General features: G+C 38.1%; 1 protein-coding gene across 7 annotated transcripts in view; it reads left to right on the forward strand.

The window, feature by feature from the left end:
- The window catches only part of UNC80 (unc-80 homolog, NALCN channel complex subunit), a 228,877-nt gene that overhangs the window by 202,378 nt on the left and 4,717 nt on the right, over positions 1–21,782 (forward strand). For 4 of the 7 annotated variants that reach the window (XM_044937750.2, XM_006073171.4, XM_044937751.2 and 1 more), the window contains 8 exons: positions 3,286–3,470; positions 4,068–4,233; positions 5,932–6,111; positions 9,152–9,290; positions 11,751–11,807; positions 18,520–18,601; positions 19,574–19,685; positions 20,737–20,936. In XM_044937750.2, the coding sequence (XP_044793685.1) occupies positions 3,286–3,470; positions 4,068–4,233; positions 5,932–6,111; positions 9,152–9,290; positions 11,751–11,807; positions 18,520–18,601; positions 19,574–19,685; positions 20,737–20,936 (1,121 nt within the window). The remainder of the gene's footprint in view (positions 1–3,285; positions 3,471–4,067; positions 4,234–5,931; positions 6,112–9,151; positions 9,291–11,750; positions 11,808–18,519; positions 18,602–19,573; positions 19,686–20,736; positions 20,937–21,782) is intronic. The other 3 variants (XM_044937752.2, XM_044937753.2, XM_044937755.2) reach the window with 1 other exon arrangement.

Consider the following 21,782-nt stretch of genomic DNA (forward strand, 5'->3'; position numbering starts at 1 on the left):
GGAAGCTGAAAACATCTTGCCTGACATTTTTCAGTTCACCAAAGCAGCTGCTGCTGCTAAGTCACTTCAGTCGTGTCCAACTCTGTGCGACCCCATAGATGGCAGCCCACCAGGCTCCCCCGTCCCTGGGATTCTCCAGGCAAGAACACTGGAGTGGGTTGCCATTTCCTCCTCCAGTGCATGAAAGTGAAAAGTGAAAGTGAAGTCGCTCAGTCGTGTCCAACTCTTAGCGACCTCATGGACTGCAGCCTACCAGGCTCCTCCATCCATGGTATTTTCCAGGCAAGAGTACTGGAGTGGGGTGCCATTGTTTTCTCCATCACCAAAGCAGACAGAATGGTAAAAACAGGTCCTTGGAGTTTGGAGTGTGTGGGAGGTTGTGGGGCAGTGGGTAGAGGTGTTTGGGCTGCATCATAAAGGTTGTATTGGAAAATGTTATGATTGACAATGAAAATGAAAAAAAAAGCCAAGGCTGTATGTGCACAGGGTCTGCCCACGCATAGCACTTGGTTGCCAGAGGCAGGAGAACATAGGTTTCAGATAAAATCCAGACTCTAGTACAGAGGTTTGGGATTGTGCAGAGGATGTTGGAGAAAGAAGCCTTAACATGGAATAGAGGGATAGGAGGAAACACTTAACAAGTAACTATCTTCAGTTCTGTCCACTTTCTGCCTTTTATCTTAATTGAACTATACTTGATTTACAATGTTATGTTAGTTTCAGGCAAAGTAATTCAGTTCCACATATATAGATAGCTATTTTCTTTCATATTCTTTTCCCTTATATGTTATTATGAAATATCTAGTAGAGTTCCCTGTGTTATACAGTACTTCCTTGTAGGTTATCTATTTTATATATAGTAGTGTGTATATGTTAATCCCAAACTCCTTATTTATGCCTCTGCCTCTTTCCCTTTGGTAACCATAAATTTGTTTTCTATGTCCATGGGTCTATTTCTGTTTTGTATATAAGTTCGTTTGTATCATTTTTTAGATTCACATAAAAGTGATACTATATGAAAAAAAAAGTGATACTATATGATATTTGTCTTTCTCTGTCTGACTTCCTTCATTTAATATGATCATCTCTAGGTCCATCCAGGTTGCTGCAAATGGTATTATATCATTCTTTTTTATGGCAAAGTAATATTCCATTGTATAAACTTACCACATCTCCTTTATCCATTCACCTGTTGATTGACATTTATGTTGCTTCCATGTCTTGGCTATTATAAATGGTGCTGCAATGAACATTGGGGTGCAAGTATCTTTTCTAATTGTGGCTTTCTCTGGATATTTGCCCAGGAGTGGGATTGTAGGATCATTCGGTAGCTCTATTTTTGTTTTTGTTTTTTTTTAAAGAACCTCCATACTGTTCTCAATAGTGGCTGTACCAGTTTACATTCCCACCAACAATATAAGTGGGTTCCTTTTCTCCACACCCTCTCCAGCATTTATTATTTGTAAACTTTTTAATGATGGCCATTCTGACTGGTGTAAGGTAATACCCCATTGTAGTTTTGATCTGCATTTCTCTGATAGTTAGCAATGTTGAACATCTTTTCATGTGCCTTTTGGTCATTTGCATGTCTTCTTTGGAGAAATGTCTATTTAGATCTTCTACCCATTTTTTGATTGGGTTGTTTGTTTTTTCCATTTTCTGCCTTTTTAATGAAGGCAGAGTCTTTGGTTACTTGGCCAGGCTACTGGACTTCTCTTTTAAATTTAGTTTTACCTTTATTTTGAACACTTAGTGGTCACTGTTTTCTATACTTTACATTATCATCACTCTGGAATCCTCACAACAGCTCAAAGAAATAAATGTTCTTACTTTAGTAAGAGGCTAAGGCCTGGGAAGATCCCTTGGAGAAGGAAATGGCAACCCACTCTGATATTCTTGCCTGGAGAATCCCATGGACAGAAGAGCCTGGCAGGCCACTGTCCATGGGGTCGCAAGAGTTGGATGTGACTTAGCAACTAAATGATGATGACGAAGGCGCAGAAAGGTTAAGTAACTTACCTAAAGTCACACTGTTTGGTGGCAGGACCAAATTTCAAATCAAATCCATCCATCACCAGAATCCTTGAGCCCTTTGCCATTCTGCTGGTTTTGGGCTGATGCTGGTGAAGGTAGAAAATAGGAAGGCAGAAATCCAAAGAAGGCCAACAAGCACCCAACAATAGAAGTGTTACCAGGATCAGGGTAGGATTAGAGGAATGCTACTTTTTGTTTATGTGCTTGCAACATCAAGAGAGAGGAATAGAGGTGAGTAGATGGGGAAGGAAGAATCTTACCACATCTCTCTCTGTGTTATATGCCCTAGTTTTCCTCCTACAAATGCCCAAAATAGAAGGTAATGGTGATTTCCAAGGGCTTTAAGGAGTTGGATTTGTATGTGTCTTCTAGATGCTGAGATGGGCCTTAATACATGATGGCCAATGCCCAAGTTACCTTGACTGCCCCACGGGAGACCCTTGGGGGAGAGCTGGGGTGGCAGAGGAAGCCCCCACCATAATCTTTGATGTCATTACAGTATTCTGGTTTATCTTGACACATTGAGAAATCTGCTTCCTAAAAATATATTTTAAAATGTAGTTTGTAACAAACCTGCCAGAATCTGGAAGAAAAGAGATATTGTAAAAGAAATCCCATAGGGTTTAGTAATAGACATGATGAGAGGCGAGGGAGGAAGGATAGAGTTTTCTCTTCTGGAAGAATCTACTCAAACACATTTATTGTTTACTCTGGGGAGCAGTTTACAGTGGGGTCAGGAAGGGGAAGTACTCCTTTTTTTAACTTTGCATTTCTGCATGGGTTGATTTTACTTCTAATGACAAGGATATATTATTTCTAAGCTGAAAGGGAAAAAAAGGAAAATATTTTATCTTCAGATGTGAGTGGTATGCTTATATTACCATAAAGCTGCTATGATAAAACTTTTAGAAAGCAAAATATCAGCTATGTATCATGTTTATAACACATTTCCCTTTCTGTTCTATAAATTGCTTCAGTGTAAATTTTCCAAAGTAGTAGTTAAATGCACTTAATGAAGATATATGTGTTCTCTTAATCAGAATCAAAAAATGTTTACTATACAAATATCTGTCTTTATGTCAGAACACTCATTCAGAAGTACACCGAAGATTTTGGAAACATGGAGAAGGTTTAGAAATTTGAAAATTGTCTGATGCATAAGAGGGCTGAGGATGCAGGCAGCTGGGTGTGGGCAGGGTTCCTCTGAGGCACAAGTGTGCAAACTCCGTTTTCTCTTTTCCTGGTGTGAAGCCCTGAAGGTGATCCTCGTCTGCTTTGAGAGGCAGCTCGGAAGCCAGTGGTACTGGCTGAGCCTCCAGGTGAAGGAGATGGCCCTGCGGAAGGTCGGAGGCCTGGCCCTGTGGGACTTCCTGGACTTCATCGTGCGGACCCGAATCCCCATCTTCGTGCTCCTGCGACCTTTCATCCAGTGCAAGGTGCGCTACGTGCTTCTCCTCTGGGAAGTAACAAGCCCCATGGACGTGCTGTTCTCCAGATTTAAGGCAAAATGACAGCAGCAGTCTTGGGGGAGATGCTATTGCTAGTCAGGAGGACCTGTTAAGATCATGCCTGATGAGAAATCAGCCCAGACAAGTATCCCTCTGAGGAATACCTTTACAGTAAGAGCTTAGTTAACATCTTAAAACATTGCCCTCTCCCTTCTTACCCCCTCCCCAGGAAAAAAAAAGATTGATCCAATAGGTGATCTGAAGAATTATCACTTGTCTTTGGTGGCATAATTGAAACCTGATTTTAAATAAATATGTAAAAAAATGAGATCGTTAAAGTATGGTTTTCCTCTGGGACCCTCAGTGTTCATCTACTTTTTTTATTCTTTTCATGCCTGATTTCTGATATCTGGGGGTCATGATTCAAAGCAGTGGATTGATTAAGCACTTCCTAAGCACTGTTCTAAGAACCTCATATGCATTACTTTATTTAATCCTCACCACCAACTATGAAATCAATACAATTATTAGCCCATTTTACAGATGGGAAAACTGAGGACCAGAAAATCTATGCCTTCCTTTCAGCTTCTGGCCCAACCAGCAGAGAACCATGAAGAGCTTTCTGCCCGACAACACATCGCTGACCAGCTAGAGCGGCGTTTCATTCCACGCCCTCTGTGTAAGAGCTCCCTCATTGCTGAGTTCAACAGTGAACTGAAAATTCTAAAAGAGGCAGTTCACAGTGGATCGGGTGAGCATGCATGGGATGGTTTGACTTTGACTAGTAGAACAAAAAAGGATCCTTTTTATAGGTCACTGCTCTTTCTGGAACCAAGTGTGAGTTAGCCATTTTGGTACAACTAGCATTGTTGACCCTGTCATCCTTGTCAACAATGCAAGTCAAGGGGGCATCATAAGAATTTAATTTTATTCCTCTTCTAATATATTTTTCAGTCTTTATTTTCGTAGTTCAGCTTTTTCTTGAAGACAGCTGGGGGGAAAAAACTTACTTTAATTCGTACTTTATTTTCCTTTTTGAAAAGGAAAAGGGACTCACATTCATTGAGCATCTGTTATATGGTAGATTATTTCATAGATGTTATCTCATTTAATCCACACAAATACCTGCAAAATTGTAACTGAAAATCTGCTTATAAAAAGAAGAAATGAAGATTCAATAGAGGATAAATAACTGACACAAAAAGACAATGACACCTGTGAGAGGACTTAAAACTGGGTCTGTATGATTGATAAAAAAGTCATTAAGGTTTCATGACTTGGAGGGAGAGAGGATTGAATCAAAACTGATGGGCTAGGAGTTACTTTGTTTACATTATTCAAAAGATTTTCTTTGGGAATGCATTGTTTACTTTTGTAATTATATTAACTTCAAGTTACTAAGGAAGGAAAATAAATCATTTTCTGCCATTAGAGGGCAGTCATCACCTATAAGTAGAATATTCTTATACATGTGGCTTTTTGTCTTTCTAAAACCTATTGTTGGTGATGTATTAAGGACCAAATATTTGTCAAATACAATCTTGGTGAAATCTGCACAAGGCCATTCAAATGTTCTGCTTTATAATGAAATAATATGACAAAAAATCAAGGGGGTGTTTTATTGTAATCTCCAGAAAAGGGTAATAAGAACACAGTATTAATTATGTATTCTGATTTTGATTGCGCAGTTCCTTTCAGACAATATGTCTATTACTTCTGTATGCTTGTGTCAGGTATAAGGTACATTTCTCAGTGAAATTGATCAAATTGATATCTATAGTTCAGCTCAAAATGAATCTGCATTCAGCCAGCCTTGGAAAATGAAACTGGAAAACAATGAGAGAGGCTGCAATATCAAAGCATTTTTTATTGTTAGAGATATTATGCTCCTGCAAGAAAACTATTCAATTACATCAGTGGCCGATTCTTTATTTTAATAACGTTTTCAATTCTGTTTGCTATGTATGTATGTGAAAGTCGCTCAGTCGTGTCTGACTCTTTGTGACCCTATGGACTGTAGCCTGCCAGGATTCTCCGTCCATGGGATTTTTCAGGCAAGAATGCTGGAGTGGGTTACCATTTTCTTCTCTGGGGATCTTCCCAACCCAGGGATTGAACCCCGGGTCTCCCACATTGCAGGCAGACTCTACCGTCTGAGCCACCAGGGAAGCCCTTTGTCCTAAAGTTCATCTATCTGGGACACACTATTTAAATGACCTTCCTTTTAAAAAATACACGCTGTGAGGGAAGAGTCTGAAGCTTGGTTTTCTTCCAAGCACCTGGGAATTCCCTGGTGGTCCAGTGGTTAAGACTCCCGGCTTCCAATGGGCACAGGTTCAATCCCTGGTCAGGGAACTAAAATCCCACATGCTACATACTATGCACCCCCTCCACCCCACCCAAAAAACATCCTCACTATGGATTATCTTTGGTCTCTCAACCTTGCTAGCTTACCAAGGAAAGACGTCCATCAGCACCGTGGGCACCTCCACCTCTGCTTACCGCCTGAGCCTGGCCACCATGTCCCGCTCCAACACGGGGACTGGCACTGTCTGGGAGCAGGACAGTGAGCCATCCCAGCAGGCTTCCCAGGACACCCTGAGTCGAACTGATGAGGAGGATGAGGAAAGTAGGTCACCTGCAGTATCTGGGGTGGGGAGGTGGTGGGGTTTATGTGTGACAGAGCTTGGCCATGCAAATGAGGACTTGGGTGGATTTCTGCCTTTCTGATGTTTTGCAGTTCTGATCCTCTGGTCATTTTTACAAAAAGGAGTTAAAATGGAATTGCGACTGATCCCATGATTTCTTATGCCTGGGAATTTCTATAAATTCCTTGATATCGTTGGTCATTTGGTAGGATTTTAGGCAAAAAGTAAATCTTTAATGACCCCTAAATTTTCTTTGAGTTTATGCATTTAACCTTTCCACTAACCCATTTCAATTGTGGTTAAGGAACTAAGGGGAGCATTTATTCTCCTTTTTCCTGGCCAATCTTGTTTAGAAGATCAATCAGCACTTAGGTGACACAGGACTTCTCCAGTGGTTCAGTGGTTAAGACTTTGCACTTCCAATGTAGGGGGCAAGGGTTCCATCCCTGGTCAGGGAACTAAGAGCCCACGTGCCATGTGGCACAGCCAAAATGTTTCTTTAAAAAACAGCACTCACGTGACCTGACTGCAAAGAAAAGTGAGCAAGGCATATGCTCACAACAAAGAAAAAAATAGTTGGCAATATTGTCTAGAATGTAAACCCAGCGGACTGTCTTGAGGGCATACAACCCAATTTAAGTGTCCCCAGTCACTGAGGCAGCCCAATTGTGTTTTAAAGATACTCTGATATAACCTGTAGAGTGTGCAGTCTATGTCTTAAGAAAACAAAATCTAGACTTTTACTCAGAGTCCCTCTGTACCAAACAACAACCAAAAAAACCCACTCTGAAATAAATTAGAGTCAAGGTTAGAATTTTAATTAACTAAGATGAAAGAAAATTCTTTAATACCCTGCTACGGTTGGAAGTGTAGGAGAGGGAAAGAAGTAACTACTTAGTCAAAGCACATGTCAGTAATATTTCCAGATTTAGCTTCAGGGTTAAATAGATAACAAAGGGATAATCATATTGTCCTATACCTAACTTCCAGACATATTTGTTTCTAAATCATGTCTCATGGAAATAATTCTAAAATTGTAATTAGGGAAATCTTCAAAGATCTTGACCAAAAAAACAAAATGAGAGAGAAGGATTAACAGTTCACATATTCATTATAAGTCCTAGCAATAGTCCAGAACTTAAAGTAATATCTATTTTTCTTTAATGGTTGAAATAGTCTCTCCTAGAAATTTTTTTAAATGATAGTAAATGATAAAAAAAACTCTCTTTAATAGAGCTAAATGTATTTTTCAGGTGACCTTGTGAATTAGAGGATGACCAAGCCAGTAGGAAGGAAGTAGGGAAGAAAAGTTTAGTACAGAAGACATAAACAGAGATGGCACTGACCAAGGGCCAACATTAATACACTGACATGTATGCAAGTTTTTGTTAATCTTTCTGCTCTCAAAATCATAACTGTCCCAACGACAATATGATGTGGATGTATATTAATTTATGAAATACAGTATGCAAGCTAGAGTGTTAACACCTTTGAATTAAACAAATTTTCCATTCAGCAATCAAACCTGTGTTAAGACCTAGCAGGAATGAGATGAGGAACAAGAAGTATGAGAAGGATATATTCTCTGCTGTCTAAAATCTTAGAGTTTTCTAGAGGAGGTAACAGACATTTTTTGATAAAGAACGCCTAACAAAAGAGTGAATGACACAAGGTTGTGAATCAACTATACTTCAATAAAATAAATAAAATTTTAAAAAAAGAGTGGAAGGCAATGCATATAATCACCAAAAAAATATTGAAGGAGTAAATGTTAAGTGATATATGAGTTTGAATAAGAGGGGGAAAAAATTACTGGAATCCCAGAAAGGTCTTAGTAGAAATAGCTCAATCTATCCTACCACATTTTTTCATGTTTTTTTAAGGCATATTTGATTATACTCTACTCTCTGGACACCTAAAAAGGAAATACCATTCTATAACGAGAATCAACTTCAGGTCAGTTGTTATGTAGCAAATTAAAATTTTTCAGGACTTTATATACTCATCTCTGGGTTTGAAATAAACTTCTCTAGAAATGTGACCACTTAGGATATTTTAAATAAGTGATATCAGATTACATGGTAGTAAAAAGTTCACCAAAATTCTAGGTTAGTCAAGATATGTTTCTTGTTCAATGACAAACAATATTAGCTCACTTAGAATGAGGTCGTCTCGTCACAAATACTATACTAAAGTTAATTTTCATATGGATTTGAATACATGCATTTCAGTTTCTATGGAGAAAATAAGTGTCTGCTTCTAATTTTAAAGTTAGATTAAAACAAACATTTATTTCTGAACTTTATAGATTTTTAAATATTTTTTGGAAAAAAAAAATACCTGAAATAGTCTTTCCCTCAGCAGTCTAAAAATCATGAAATGTCCTGAGTGTAGTGTTTGAAAGTCAAACGTGCTTGATTTGTTCAATAACACAGTCCCCTACTGAACTATTTCTGGAATGTTTAAAATGTTGTAGTCCAGCTTTTCTGAAATCTTTAATTTGCCAATGCCCCTTTATTTTTACAAATAATCTACTTGTAGAAATGGACAAGAAGTTTACGTTTATTTCATAAAGCTGTTCTAGGGTGGGAGATGTGTAGATGTGAAGAACTATCCTTCACCCTTTGTGCAGATTAAAAACTCAGCTCCAGAAGGTATTTTTTTTTCAAGATAAGGATACATTCATGATGTTTTATTGATGCTGTTTCCCTCAACCAAATGAAGTAACTAGTCACTTTAACTCAAAGTTCTCATAATGTTCATATTCTCATAAATGACAATGTTCAGTGACACTAAAGACTCAGCTATTAAAGTCTCTGGTTATATAAAAGCAGTGAACATGTTTCTTAAGCTCACAAAGGTCTTAGTTTTGAATCTGTACAAAGGGACGAATGATAATTTAACTTTAGATATTGTCCTAAGGTTGTATTCTAGTCAAGGGTGGAACCCAAGTACAAAGCTGGTCTGGGTTTTCTGGTCAGCATCATAATTTCCTAACACTCTCTTCTCTGGCCCTTTCAGATGACTCTGTCAGCATGCCCAGTGTGGTAAGTGAACAAGAAGCTTACCTCCTGAGCACCATTGGAAGGAGGCGGTTCTCCAGCCATGTCTCCAGCATGTCTGCACCTCAGGCTGAGGTGGGCATGTTACCCAGCCAAAGGTAAACAGCCCTGCATATGTTGTACTCCACATCTGGGGGCAAAGGTATAAATTCTGAAAACTCACTCCTGTTACCCTAAAAAGGGCCTAAAGAGAAGCAAACAATCCATTTTTTTTAAGTATACCATTCAAACAAATTTTCAACAAGGGTTTGCACAACAATTTGTAGCATTTTCTAAGTCAGGCAAGTTGAGGGGATCTCAATTTCTGATCCAAGCATTGTTTCTCCTTAACATTGTTCTATAGATAGATATATGCTCTTCTTTCATGGTCTTCTTTCAGATGACATTCTTGTATTTCATATATATTATCAGCTAAGCTAATAATGGCTACCTGGTAAGTGTATAGGACTGCCTTGATATATTTGGTAGCTTAGACTTCTGATATGTCTTCAGTATTTAGTTGGAGGTAGTGATACTTAACAAAGCAAAAAAAGACCCATGCCAGTATGTGTGACCTTGGGCAGGTCATTTAACAAGAGTCCACAGTTTTCTCCTCTGAAATGAGAGGTTAGCTAAAATCTGCCTTTAAGGTAACTTCTCTACCTATAGAATTTTATGATTCCATAATTAGACTCTTTAAAACATTTTCTTTGGTACTCTCTAACCCCTAAGAATATAGATTTGGAACTTTATACATATAGTTTACCATTTATATGGTAATATAGAAAATGATCTGACGTAAGAAACAAAACATTATCTATTTCAGAGTCAGGACTTTTACTTTAGGAACTGAATTCTTTCAAAGAATCAGTCTTATGTTTTTATCTAGTTTATTGTTTATTCTTATTACCTATGGAGTTATTGTGGTATAACTTGTACATGGAGAATAAGAACAATCAGGAGACATTCTTGTGCTCAGATAAATTTAGTTTACATGGAGAAATAATTACTCTGTACCTAAATCCTCTAGCTTATCATTCCTGAACTGTACAGATGAAATAAAATTTGTGAAATAAAGCCAAATTTTGCAGAATATTTTAAAAATGGGGGAAATGATAAAATATTAATAACTAAATTATATACTTGTAAAGAAAGCATTATTTATATACTATGGAGTTATAAAAATTGGTAATATAAAAGTATTATTATCATTGTAAGATACTGCTTTACCTACTGATAATTTATCTTTGATAAGGAAGTCTTATAAATAAAATATACCAAAAAAGAGAGCCAAATTATAAAATATCCAAAAAAAAAGATGTAAAGTCATACAGGCAGTTAATACGGGTACATAGTGATTTATTTTTAATTCCTAGAAATATGCAAACTTTATTGAGAATAAACAAAACTTTAGTCTATGTAAGAGTTTTTATTTAAATTAGGGAATTTTAAGTATTCTTTTTGGTTATTTACATAACATAACCAGGCCATCAAATTGCTTTGAAATATCCATTAAGGAGTTATCTCATTTCTGGGGAGAAAATTTGTTCTATTATGGATAGACCAGAAACCCAGCAAAATAATATAGCTAAACCCTTTGGGCTTGAGTCCTGCTTGGGAGGGCTAGCAAAGGTAATGATGTCTCTCTCTGTTAGGGAAAGCCTCTTTCTGGGGATGGAGGCTATTTTTACAGTATAGGTGAACAATAAAGAGTTTAATTCCATCCATTTTAACAACTATTTATTGAGTGCCACGTGGACACTTAGCTCAGAGCTAGGCACTGAAGGAAGGAGAAAGTATGTATGACATACTTTCTGTTCACAAATCCCCATATCACCCAAATAAATTAGCAGCACCCAAATAAATCAATAAACTATTTAATCATTCTTTCATCAACCTGACAGGTTTCTTCTTTTGGCATTTACAATTCAGTCACTAGAGGATGGAGTGAGGAGGTGAATGCAAGTTCCATGTGAATATACCAGGGTTGTCTTCCTTCTATTCATTCACTTCCTTTTTCACTGCAAAATTAGCAGGTGCAATCAGGTTCTTTATTTGCTTTTCTTAATGGCATCAGCTCCAAGAGTTGGGTTATGACAGTTCATGGTAAGTGGTTTCTGTGTGATCAGGTCACAACTCACAAGAAAGATGCAGGATCCTGGTCAATGAAACATTATATGAACAAGACAGGTGAAAAGTCATAGCCACCCAGCCAAATGGTTATCAAAGGAATGATAGTTTCATCTTCTACAGACTCATTCCGCAATGTGTTCCAGAGCTCCTGTGTCCATTTGGAGCTTATCACAAGTCCCAACTCCTGACCAGTAAATAGATCACTCCTCTGAGAGTCATATCCACCCAAAGGCCTCCCCCCTCCCCATTGCCTTGAGTCCTATGTCTTGACCAACCCAGCACAAGGTGAAATGGTTGACTGTCTCCTTTTCCTTCCTTGTTCTGTTAAATTTATTTATTTATTTTTGGTTCTTAGAAGCAGAAAAGTGCATGCCTTTTTTTTTCTTTTTCTTTTATTTCTTTGCATTTCTTTCCCTAAATGCTTCATCTCCCTACCCCTCCTGCAGTGAACCTAATGTCCTCGATGACTCCCAGGGCCTGGCCGCTGAGGGCAGCCTCTCTAGGTACAGTGTCAATGCTACCTATGTATTGGTGTCTGTGCTGGGAAACAAGCTGTTCCCTGTCTCCTCCGTCTCTCTGTCTCTCTGTCTCCTCCCGCCCCGTCTTGATATCGATTTCCATTCCTTGCCCTTTGTTGCTCATAAACACACGAGCCTGGAAGTCAAAGGTGTAGCCTCTTTCATTTTTCAGCTTCAGAGCTCCATCACAAATGGCCTAAAAAGTCTACTTAAAAAAAAAAAAAATCCCTGGAGTTCTTCTAGGGGTTTATCCCATGGACCATCTCAAGAGTTTGATATACAAAATGTTAAATTTATCCCAGCTAAACATTCCCTCCCATGCTGATAGTCTTTAAGAAATTTTTTTTTGTCAAAAGCCTTTTAATACAACTCCCTATCATTAGGAAGCCCCAATCTAGACAAGTCTTCCAGCCAACACCATGGGTGATAAGAAAACAGTGATACTATAATAAGAATACCAATGTCAATATGATTTATATAATTCCCTCTCTTTGGTGCATGCAATGTGACAGGCTGTTATGATAGCTTATTCAAACCATGTTTATATAAAGAATGTCTGTCCCAGTGCTAAGATGACCCCCAAATTTGCCACGAAATATCAGATACAAACATTTCTTGGTAAGAGACTTCTCATGATGCAAACAATATAATGGTTTGGCTATTGGTTTAAAGCTTCAGAAAGGGGGCCTGCACCTTTAACACTCAGATAAACCACGTCAAACATTCCTAATCTTGTGCTGTTGATTCACACCTCTCAACTAATCCTCATTAGGGGTAATGCTTCTTGTTCATGCTAAGAGTACCTTTGTTTCATCTCAAGAGAAAATATTCCCTTTCAGGTTTGCATTATATAGTGAGTGCTCCCGTGTTTATTGCTGTATTACAAAGATGAGGAAATGTTGAGAGGCCGTTCCTGTGAAAGGCTGTCCTTTTTTTATTTTTTGCATCTTGTTCGGATTTCACATTTTCTTTCGCAACTGAAAATGGGAAATTTACTGCATCATCAGGTGTATCTTTTTGTTTTTTTTTTTACTGGCCTCATAATTCATGACATTCATTTGTGTTTGCAAGCCCCTGCCTGGATAGATCAGTCTCTTATTGGTGGTAAATGTGGAAGTGCTGCAGAGTGCAGGCTTAATTCCATTATTGAGAACTGCAAGGACAGGGAAGAACAGAGTAGTCCTCAAGGTGGTTTCCTTCATTGTTCACAGTATTGGAAGAGCTCTGAACCCAGCCTAGCACCATGACCACTGGTTTCAAAGCATGTATTTGTTTAATGCTTAATATTACATACAAGACAGGAGGATCTAGCTAGGAAGTGATTTCAATGTCCTACTGACAGTAGAAAGTATTAAATCAGACTTTGTCCCAGATCTTTTCTAACTAGGCCAAATTCTATTCTTACTGAATAAAATACTAGTCTGGAGTTGGTGAGAGAAGACGAGAGTTTGAGTTAATTTTTATAAATTCTCCCAAGGACTTGGTTCTCTTTGTCAGGCTTAGGGTTCAAACGGACTAATCTAGAGTTGTCTAAACCAATCCAATTTACCTTTGGTCCAGTGTAGATTGGAATAAACCCCAAGTTCTTGCTATTTGAGGGTGGTTCAGAGCCAACGCTATAGGTTTTATCTATAGATGAATTAGTCAATCATGTGAGTTCCTTGATGACTGTTTTGGATCAACTTTTGTTGATCTGTTGTTCCCATAATTGGTATGTTTGCGTTCTGGATGCCAGTCACCCTGATTGATTAGTGATCATTAAGAAACCAGAAAATGAAGCACTCACTTTGGATTCTAAAAAGTTCCACAAGTGCAGAGGCATCCGACAGCCGTAGCACGTCCACCTTTGCCATACACTGCAAATCATCTCTCTCAAACGCCACCATGTCACCAAGTTCTCTTTGGAGGAGAGGAACTTTTGGCATTACTAAGAGGTGGGTTTATAAAATAGGATATATATTTTTAATATTTGGTTTCCAGGCTTTCTTATTTTTGGCATGAAACTTCTTTATGGTGCAGATTCTTAAGGTTCTAAAGAAGCAGTAAGAAATTAACTATGTAAATTACATTTAGCACACACCTGAGCCCTCAACTAAGGAAAACCTGACTCTAAAGCTTAAAGAATATCAGGAAACATGCCTAACAGAAAGTAATAGACCCTGCTGCTCACCCCAACCCCACATTTTGATAAACTTTCTGGGGATTTGCTTTTGAAAGAACACTTGTTTTAGGCAACATGGGCAAGTTGGTCCGAAGCCTAAATGAGGAAGTCTCCAGGATAATAGTATAACCTGATAAATAGGTGGAAACCAATAAAAATTTTGCAGATCTTTAGAAAATTTCTTCCAGGATTTTTTAAATGTGTGGTAACTGGTTTCTTATAAAGATTCACAGGAAGAAGTATAAGTCTGTAAGAATCACTATGCTATGGTGAATTTTTTTTTCTTTTGGAACTAATACATTGCAATAGTATGTATATCATGGAAGAATTCTCTTCTTTAAGAGCTTTGCTCTTAGAAATACAGAAACTTCATTGTAGATCTTCTCTCCCTGTGCCCACCCCCAAATACACACACCATGGGCCATATTTCTCTCTCCAGAAGAATATAGACATGCAAAATGTTATTCAAGCACTTAAGCCTGGAAGTTTATACTTGAGAATTAAATTTTGTTTGGACATGTTAGAACATTTTGAAAGGCAGGAATTGACAATCAACTCTAGCTTAAAAAAAAAAGAGAGAAGAGATTACAACGCTATTTGATTCCATAAGGGTAATTTTAATCACAGTGGAAAATAAGAATGTGACACAAGTTTGAACAAGATAGATAGTCTGCGTGAAACAAAATAAAAATAATCTATCCATCTCATGATCATCCACATTTCCAAACTATGAAAACTTGGCAAGTACACCCAAATAGAAAAGATTAAAACAACCTTGTTATGGAGTTGAGAATTATTAACTAAAAAAATATCCGTTTATCTGTTGTGATACACAGAGAAGTGTACTTTCCCGGTGTTAAATCAGTTCTTACAGGAGAACTAAGATCCAGATCCTTCCCTTTTTTGTCTGAATTCCAGTCTCTAATCTCTAAATGCTGTGGCATTTAAAATATATTTTCTTAGATGTTATGGAGGCTAAGTAAACTTTAAATGCTAATCTTTTACTGGGAAAGGGAAGAGTAGGATTTTGTCTACTGTTTATATCCCTGTTTCCTATAAATGCTTTATGGCTCCTTCAGTACTGGCTTCATGCATTCCTCAGAACAAGGCAATTACCCGGTGAAAATGGCTATGCTGTGTGCCTTCTGTTCCCCCTCCAGATTTCTCTAACCATATTAAAATTAAAACTAAAAGTATAGATAAAAGCAAAGGAAATACAAATTCATTTCCTATAGTTTCACCCAGTACTTTTACTTAAAACTTTTATTTTGAAATCTATGTTGAAATACACTATTTTTGTACTTTGAGATGAGTGACAGAAATTTTTATTGCATTACTGAATGGCCTTTTGTTCCCCTATCCTTTAAGAAATACCATTAGATATGTATTTACTGAACGACTGAGCGACTTCACTTTGACTTTTCACTTTCATGCATTGGAGAAGGAAATGGCAACCCACTCCAGTGTTCTTGCCTAGAGAATCCCAGGGATGGGGGAGCCTGGTGGGCTGCCGTCTATGGGGTTGCACAGAGTCGGACACGACTGGAGCGACTTAGCATGTATTTCATTAGGATACGCATACATACTAATTGTATATGGTGCTTCCTCGGTGGCTCAAGTGTAAAGAATCCACCCGCAATGCAAAAGAGTCGGACACGACTTAGCAACTAAACAACATATTTATACACTCCAAGTCTTCATGCTGAAATGAGAGAAAAGAAATCATTTGTGCCAGGATTGTCTTCTAACATTGTCTACATTTTTCTAGCTTATAAATTACTTTCTTGCATTTTGAGTAAGGTCTTTGGTTTTTGTAGACAGTTGACTCATACCAGTTCTGCCAAGACCCATATTTACTTCTCTAAAATCCAGATTTGTTGCCAGAGTAATTAATATTGCTTAGTGACTCAGAAACACCAAGGATGATTTAACTTCAATTTAGAAAGTTTTGTTTGCTTTTATACTTATGGTTTTACCTTTTTATTTGACAAAACAGTGAAAATCAGCCATTTCTCATTCTGAAGATTAAAATTTTTAGGGAATTGGTTTTCTCTAGAGAGGTGCTTAGGGCAGACACCATGGTCTTCTGGTTGGTGTTATATTGCACACCTGATAGTCACATATCACAAATCCTGCACATGACAGAAATATTACATGACATGGGGAGAACTAAATTGAAACCACCTTTTATATGCAACTCCAATTTGATGTAGACGCAAAATTACTTCTGTGTGCATTACTTCTATTATTAATTTCTCTGGTTGTTTATTACTAATGTATCCTCTGCACACAGTTAAGCCAGACTTTGATGTTCCAAATATAAACATGTTAGCATCATATTTTTAGGGAGAATATATTAGCTGAGCTGTATTTCCAAGGGAATGTTCTATAATTTAATAATTGATATATGCATTCCATGAAACACTAACTGTATCATTTATATAAAGTAACTAAATACTAAATCTATAAACCTGATCCTTTTCTTAGAATAAACCTCTCTATCCATAGAGAAAGTTTCGATGCTTTTGATTCTTCCTTGGAATAATCATCGTGAAATTACCATTATGTTTTGGCATTTAACACTCCCTGAGTGACATGTATTTCTTTTCTTGCACCATTTTTTTCTCACAATCTCAGATTACTGAATAAAAGTGAAACAAGTGGACTGCCTCTATTTCATTTTCTCTACCCAATTATTTTTAAGACTTTTTATTACCTACTTCCTTCTGGTGTTCTAGAAGCAATAAACTCATTACAGATGTAAAACAATGAAGCATACTATGTTACATCACTTTTCATGTTCAAACCATTTTACATTGACTAACTTCTTTTCTCTACCTTAATGGGAGGTAGATGGTAAGTATTAACCTCCCTTTACGGCCAAGGGAACTGAGGTAACATTTAGATGTCAATGAAGAATCCATTCCAGCGAAAGCCTTGCTTGGTATTTGGGAAAAACTTGTTTCTACTTTTGTGCATATGGTAATTGAATACTTAATCTTTCCAGTTTAAGACACATATTAAAATGTATAATTAATAAGGAGATGTCATTTCAAACTTGCCAGCAACTTAGTCTGTATTGCTTATCAGAATTTATTGCATTGTTCCTTTGAGGTAATTTTCCATCTACATAGAAAGGTCATTTATGGTACAAGGTTATATATGTATAAAAACAATGTACATTGATCTTTTTGAACTTGATATTCAGGAGAATAAGAAAGTCTAAAAAAACACCTGTTTTTAAAACTCTATGGAATTTCATGTATCCCAAATGGCCTAATTATTTCAGAAAAATTACGATAAACTCCATTTGGGAATCATTGGATTTTCTTCTAGTGGAAATATGAGTAAGACTTTTAAAAATGACATGTGACTGTGTCAACCATGTAATGATTAACTATAGGGGAAACGTCTGATTGTCCATCTTGCCACCGACTTCTCTCCCTACAACTGCAGGGAGATTTTGTTTAGGGAGCTCATTTTTTTTTTTAAATGGCAATGAATGCATACAGTCTTTTCCTTTTCATGGACAGTTGCTGATGCTGCATTCCTCTGTGGAATATTTTACTGTAAAAATTATTTGTAGATGACTCTCCTTTCGCAAAGGCAAAGCCGAAATTAATTAATCACATTGGCATCATCCACAGGATTACAATGTTCTCTGGGGCACAGTATATTTCTTTTTTTCACCTCCACTCCCATTATAAATCCCTATTATACATGCATGCAGAATGAAAAAGGATCATGGGTCCATGACAGTGTTTTCAGCTTCACCCAATACTAAAATAGGGACCACTGCTGTTAGCCATTTTTGCATATAAAAGACACACATACACAGTAAATTTGGGAGGAGCAGGTTGTTACTTTTACAAATTGTGTGCTATATTTGGGTGCAACTATTCGATATTAATTAAGCTACTAAGTTGTAATGATAGCTTAATTTATTTGCCAGCCTTATCAATCTAAAATCATTTTAAAAGACATTTTCATTGTCTACCTATGTGACTATTTACTCAGTCACAGAGACTTCAGGCTGCAAACATGTGTTGAATGTGACCCTTCACCCAAATGGATTCTGTGTCTGATGTGTTTGATATTTGTCCATCTTATTTTCATGTAAATTGAAATATTTTAAAAGTTGTTCCCATCCATGTGATAGAGTTGTTCGTGTTTGTTCGTCACCACCTTTCTCCTTACCCTTGAAAAAAAAAATTGAGATTAGCATATGACGTGTTAAACCTTTTGGTGGCTTCCAAACCAGGGGTGTGATTGAATCCATGTTTTGCTGAATGACAGACTGGCATCAGTGATTGAAAACAGAATCTCAATTTTGGCAGCTTGGGGCTACAAGGCCTCGTGTCCTCCTTCCTAAACCTCTGAAAATTCCCATCCCAGGGGTTCTTTCCTAACCCTCCTTCAAAGATAATGGTATCTTTGAAGTGACTGTTTCCTATAAGTGATTTTGACTAACACCCACCAGAAGATTGTCTCATTTGCCTGCTCCGGGCACGCTAACACTGGTGATGCTCTTGACAGGGTGGCAAGTGTACAGAGTGAACCTGGCCAACAGAACCTTCTCATTCAGCAGCCACTGGGGAGGAAGAGGGGCCTGAGGCAGGTAAGCAACCCTGAAAGGGCAGGGGAGACATCCTATGAAAGGGCGGTTCTATTCAATTTTTAGTATATATAAAGACTCTATTTTATGTGTTTTAAGACTCTATTTTACCTGAAATATTTATTCCCCACCTGAAATAAGCAGTACAGAGCAACTTTAAAACATGGTAAGTGCTTGGGCAAAGTGGAGAGTTTGGGGCTTCTATTTTTAGCTCTGAATCTTATTAGCAAACCTGGTTACTTGGTGAAATAAGTGGGCTTATATTTTTATTTGCTCCCTATTCAGAAACCATTGCCAGTGAAACTACTGACCACGGAAGATTTGTTACAAAGTTCACTGAAGGCCTCTTTCTGTAGAGAGGCAGAGACAGTCATCCTTTCTTCCTCATTTCAAGATTAATGATTCTATTTAAAACTGAAATTGAAGTAAAGATTATCCTTGAAAATTTCCTTTGGTAGGGTGGGTTTCCTTTATGTTACCATCTAAATAAAAATCTAAATGAGGCTTTGTGCTGTGGCTTTGATGGGAACATCCCAGCACTGATCTGGAGGCTGGACATTTTCCCAGAATCTGGGGTGTTTTTCATCAGTCTTTCCTTCAAAGTTAGAATATATTCAGCTACAGCTTTTAGATGAGCAAAGGCTGACTGGTAAGCAATCATTGCTAGTTTTGTATCCTGAAATTCTTACTATGACTATTTTAATTTATATTAATGTTCTTAAGCTATATAAAGGGGTAATAATAGTTAAGATAGAATATAGGATTGGTTAAAGGGGATGCCAGAATTATATAAGTACTTATGTTTAAATATGCAGGAAGAAGTGTATTTTATGGGCTAAGACTATAAGGAACAATCATAAGACTCCACAAAGATCCTCAAAGAAGAGAACAAACCATAGAATCCTCTGAATTCAGTCTTTCGTCCCAGCAGTTAGATCCTTCCTGCTAGCTTTTTGTTCTGCCTATTCCCTTTAGCTAAGGCGTCCTCTACTGTCACGTCAGAAGACTCAGACTGAACCCAGAAACCGCCACGGGGCTCGGCTGTCAACCACCCGCAGGAGCATTCAACCTAAGACAAAGCCATCCGGTGAGGCCTCCTGTGTCCCTCTGGGTAGACATTGACACAAGGCATACTGCCCTGCCACACAGCGGGGAAGGCCTTCAGAGACTGAGAGTCAAGCAGATAAACACTCCTTTGGAAGTCACTAGGAAAAGGGAAGAAGTTTCCCAGGAAACTTGAGTGCCTTTTTTCCCCCTCACCTTCCTCAATCCCATCTCTCTCCTCTTGCACCTAGGTAAATGAATAATTCCCTTGTCTTTGGGAATTGTCTTTACAAAAGTCTTTATACTCTTTGCTATGAAAAAACTAAGAAATATTTAATAATTAAAATTACTATTGAGGGCTTCCCTGAAGTTCCATGGTTAAGAATCTGTCTGCCAAATGCAGGGGACACAGGTTTAATCCCTGGTCCGGGAAGTCCAAGTTGAACCACAAATGCTATGAAATTTGATGATAGAAGATTGTGTTTTATTTACCCAAGCCAGGAACTGGGTTTGTTATATGTCTTATCAAAGACAAGAGCGTGATGAATAATAGGAACTTTTAATTCCTGTTGGCAGTTGTTATGAGCGATGACCAAGTTGACTTAATGCTTTGTACTGATCTTGTTTTTATGGAAAAACAATTTATGCAGAAAGGTTCTTTTATGTAAAAATGATTTTTCTACCCATGTGCTACTGTTTGTAAGAAGTGAAGTGAAGTGTTAGTTGCTTAGTCATGCCCAACTCTTTGGGACCCCATGGACTGCAGCCCACCAGGCTCCTCCATCCATGGGATTTTCCAGGCAAGAATACGGGAGTGGGTAGCCATTTCCTTCTCCAGGGGATCTTCCCGACCCAGGGATCGAACCTGGGTCTCCTGCACTGCAGGCAGATTCTTTACCAGCTGAGCTATGAGGAGATCCCCTAAGAAGGTAAAATCAAAACATGTATCTAATGGCCTAATGTGCTCTCATTTATTGGTAAACGAGCAATGTCTTTACTAAGAAAGGCAGGAGACACTGGTTAAGGCTAATTATTAAGCACTGCCAACCTACTATCCTCCTATTCTGATTTACTGCTCTACTTCCAACCTACAGCGGACCAAAAACGATCTGTGACCTTCATCGAGGCTCAGCCAGAGCCAGCAGGTGCCCCAACAGACACACTTCTTGCCACAGGCCAGCCACAGGGCTGCAGCCCAGCCCCATCCAGAAAACCGGAAGGAATGGACAAACCAGTGCTCACGTCTTCCCCCGCCATTGTTGTTGCTGATCTTCACAGCCTGTCTCCCAAGCAGGTGAGGGCCCTGGAGAAACAAGCAAGTCTTGCTCTTTGCATATGTCTGTTTAGGAATGGGGATATGTAAATGTCATCCATATCATTTGAGTCTGAGTCAGTAATGTTTTGTCAGACACTGGTCCTATCCTTATGAAAAAAAAAATCAAGTATATGGCCAAGAATATATCTACTTGAGAAGGAATAAGAGAAGTCTTTATACTCTTTGTTATGAAAAAACTAAGAAATAGTTCATAATTAAATGGCCACTGAGGGTTTCCCTGGGGGTCCATTGGTTAAGAATCTGCCTGCCAATGCAGGGGACACAGGTTCAATCCTTGGTCCGGGAAGATACCACATGCCACGAGCATCTAAGCCTGTGTGCCACTACTGAGCCCATGCTGCACAGAGGAGAAGCCACCACAGTGAGAAGCCAGTGTACCTCAATGAAAGAGTAGGCCCCACTTGCCACAATTAAGGAAAATCCATGTGCAACGCCACCTAGCACAGTCAAAAATAAATAAGTAAATATATAAATAAAATTAAAAAAAATAAAATTACCATTGAAAATCAGTATACTATACATGGCTGACAGTTCAATTAAAAAAAAATAAAGTTACCAATTTAGATGAAACCTTTAAATACATACTTAGTTACGCAGTCATGTCTGACTCCTTGCGACCCCTCTGGACTGGCTCCCAGGTTCCTCTGTCCATGGGATTTCTCAGGCAAGAATTCTGGAATGGGTATCCATTGCCTTCTCCAGGGGATCTTCCCAACCCAGGGATCAAACTCAGGTCTCTTGCGTCTCCTACAATGAAGGTGGATTCTTTACCATCTGAGCCACCAGGGAAGCCCTTTAAATATA

This window comes from Bubalus bubalis, chromosome 2, assembly GCF_019923935.1.
Source record: "Bubalus bubalis isolate 160015118507 breed Murrah chromosome 2, NDDB_SH_1, whole genome shotgun sequence".
Lineage (NCBI taxonomy): Eukaryota > Metazoa > Chordata > Mammalia > Artiodactyla > Bovidae > Bubalus > Bubalus bubalis.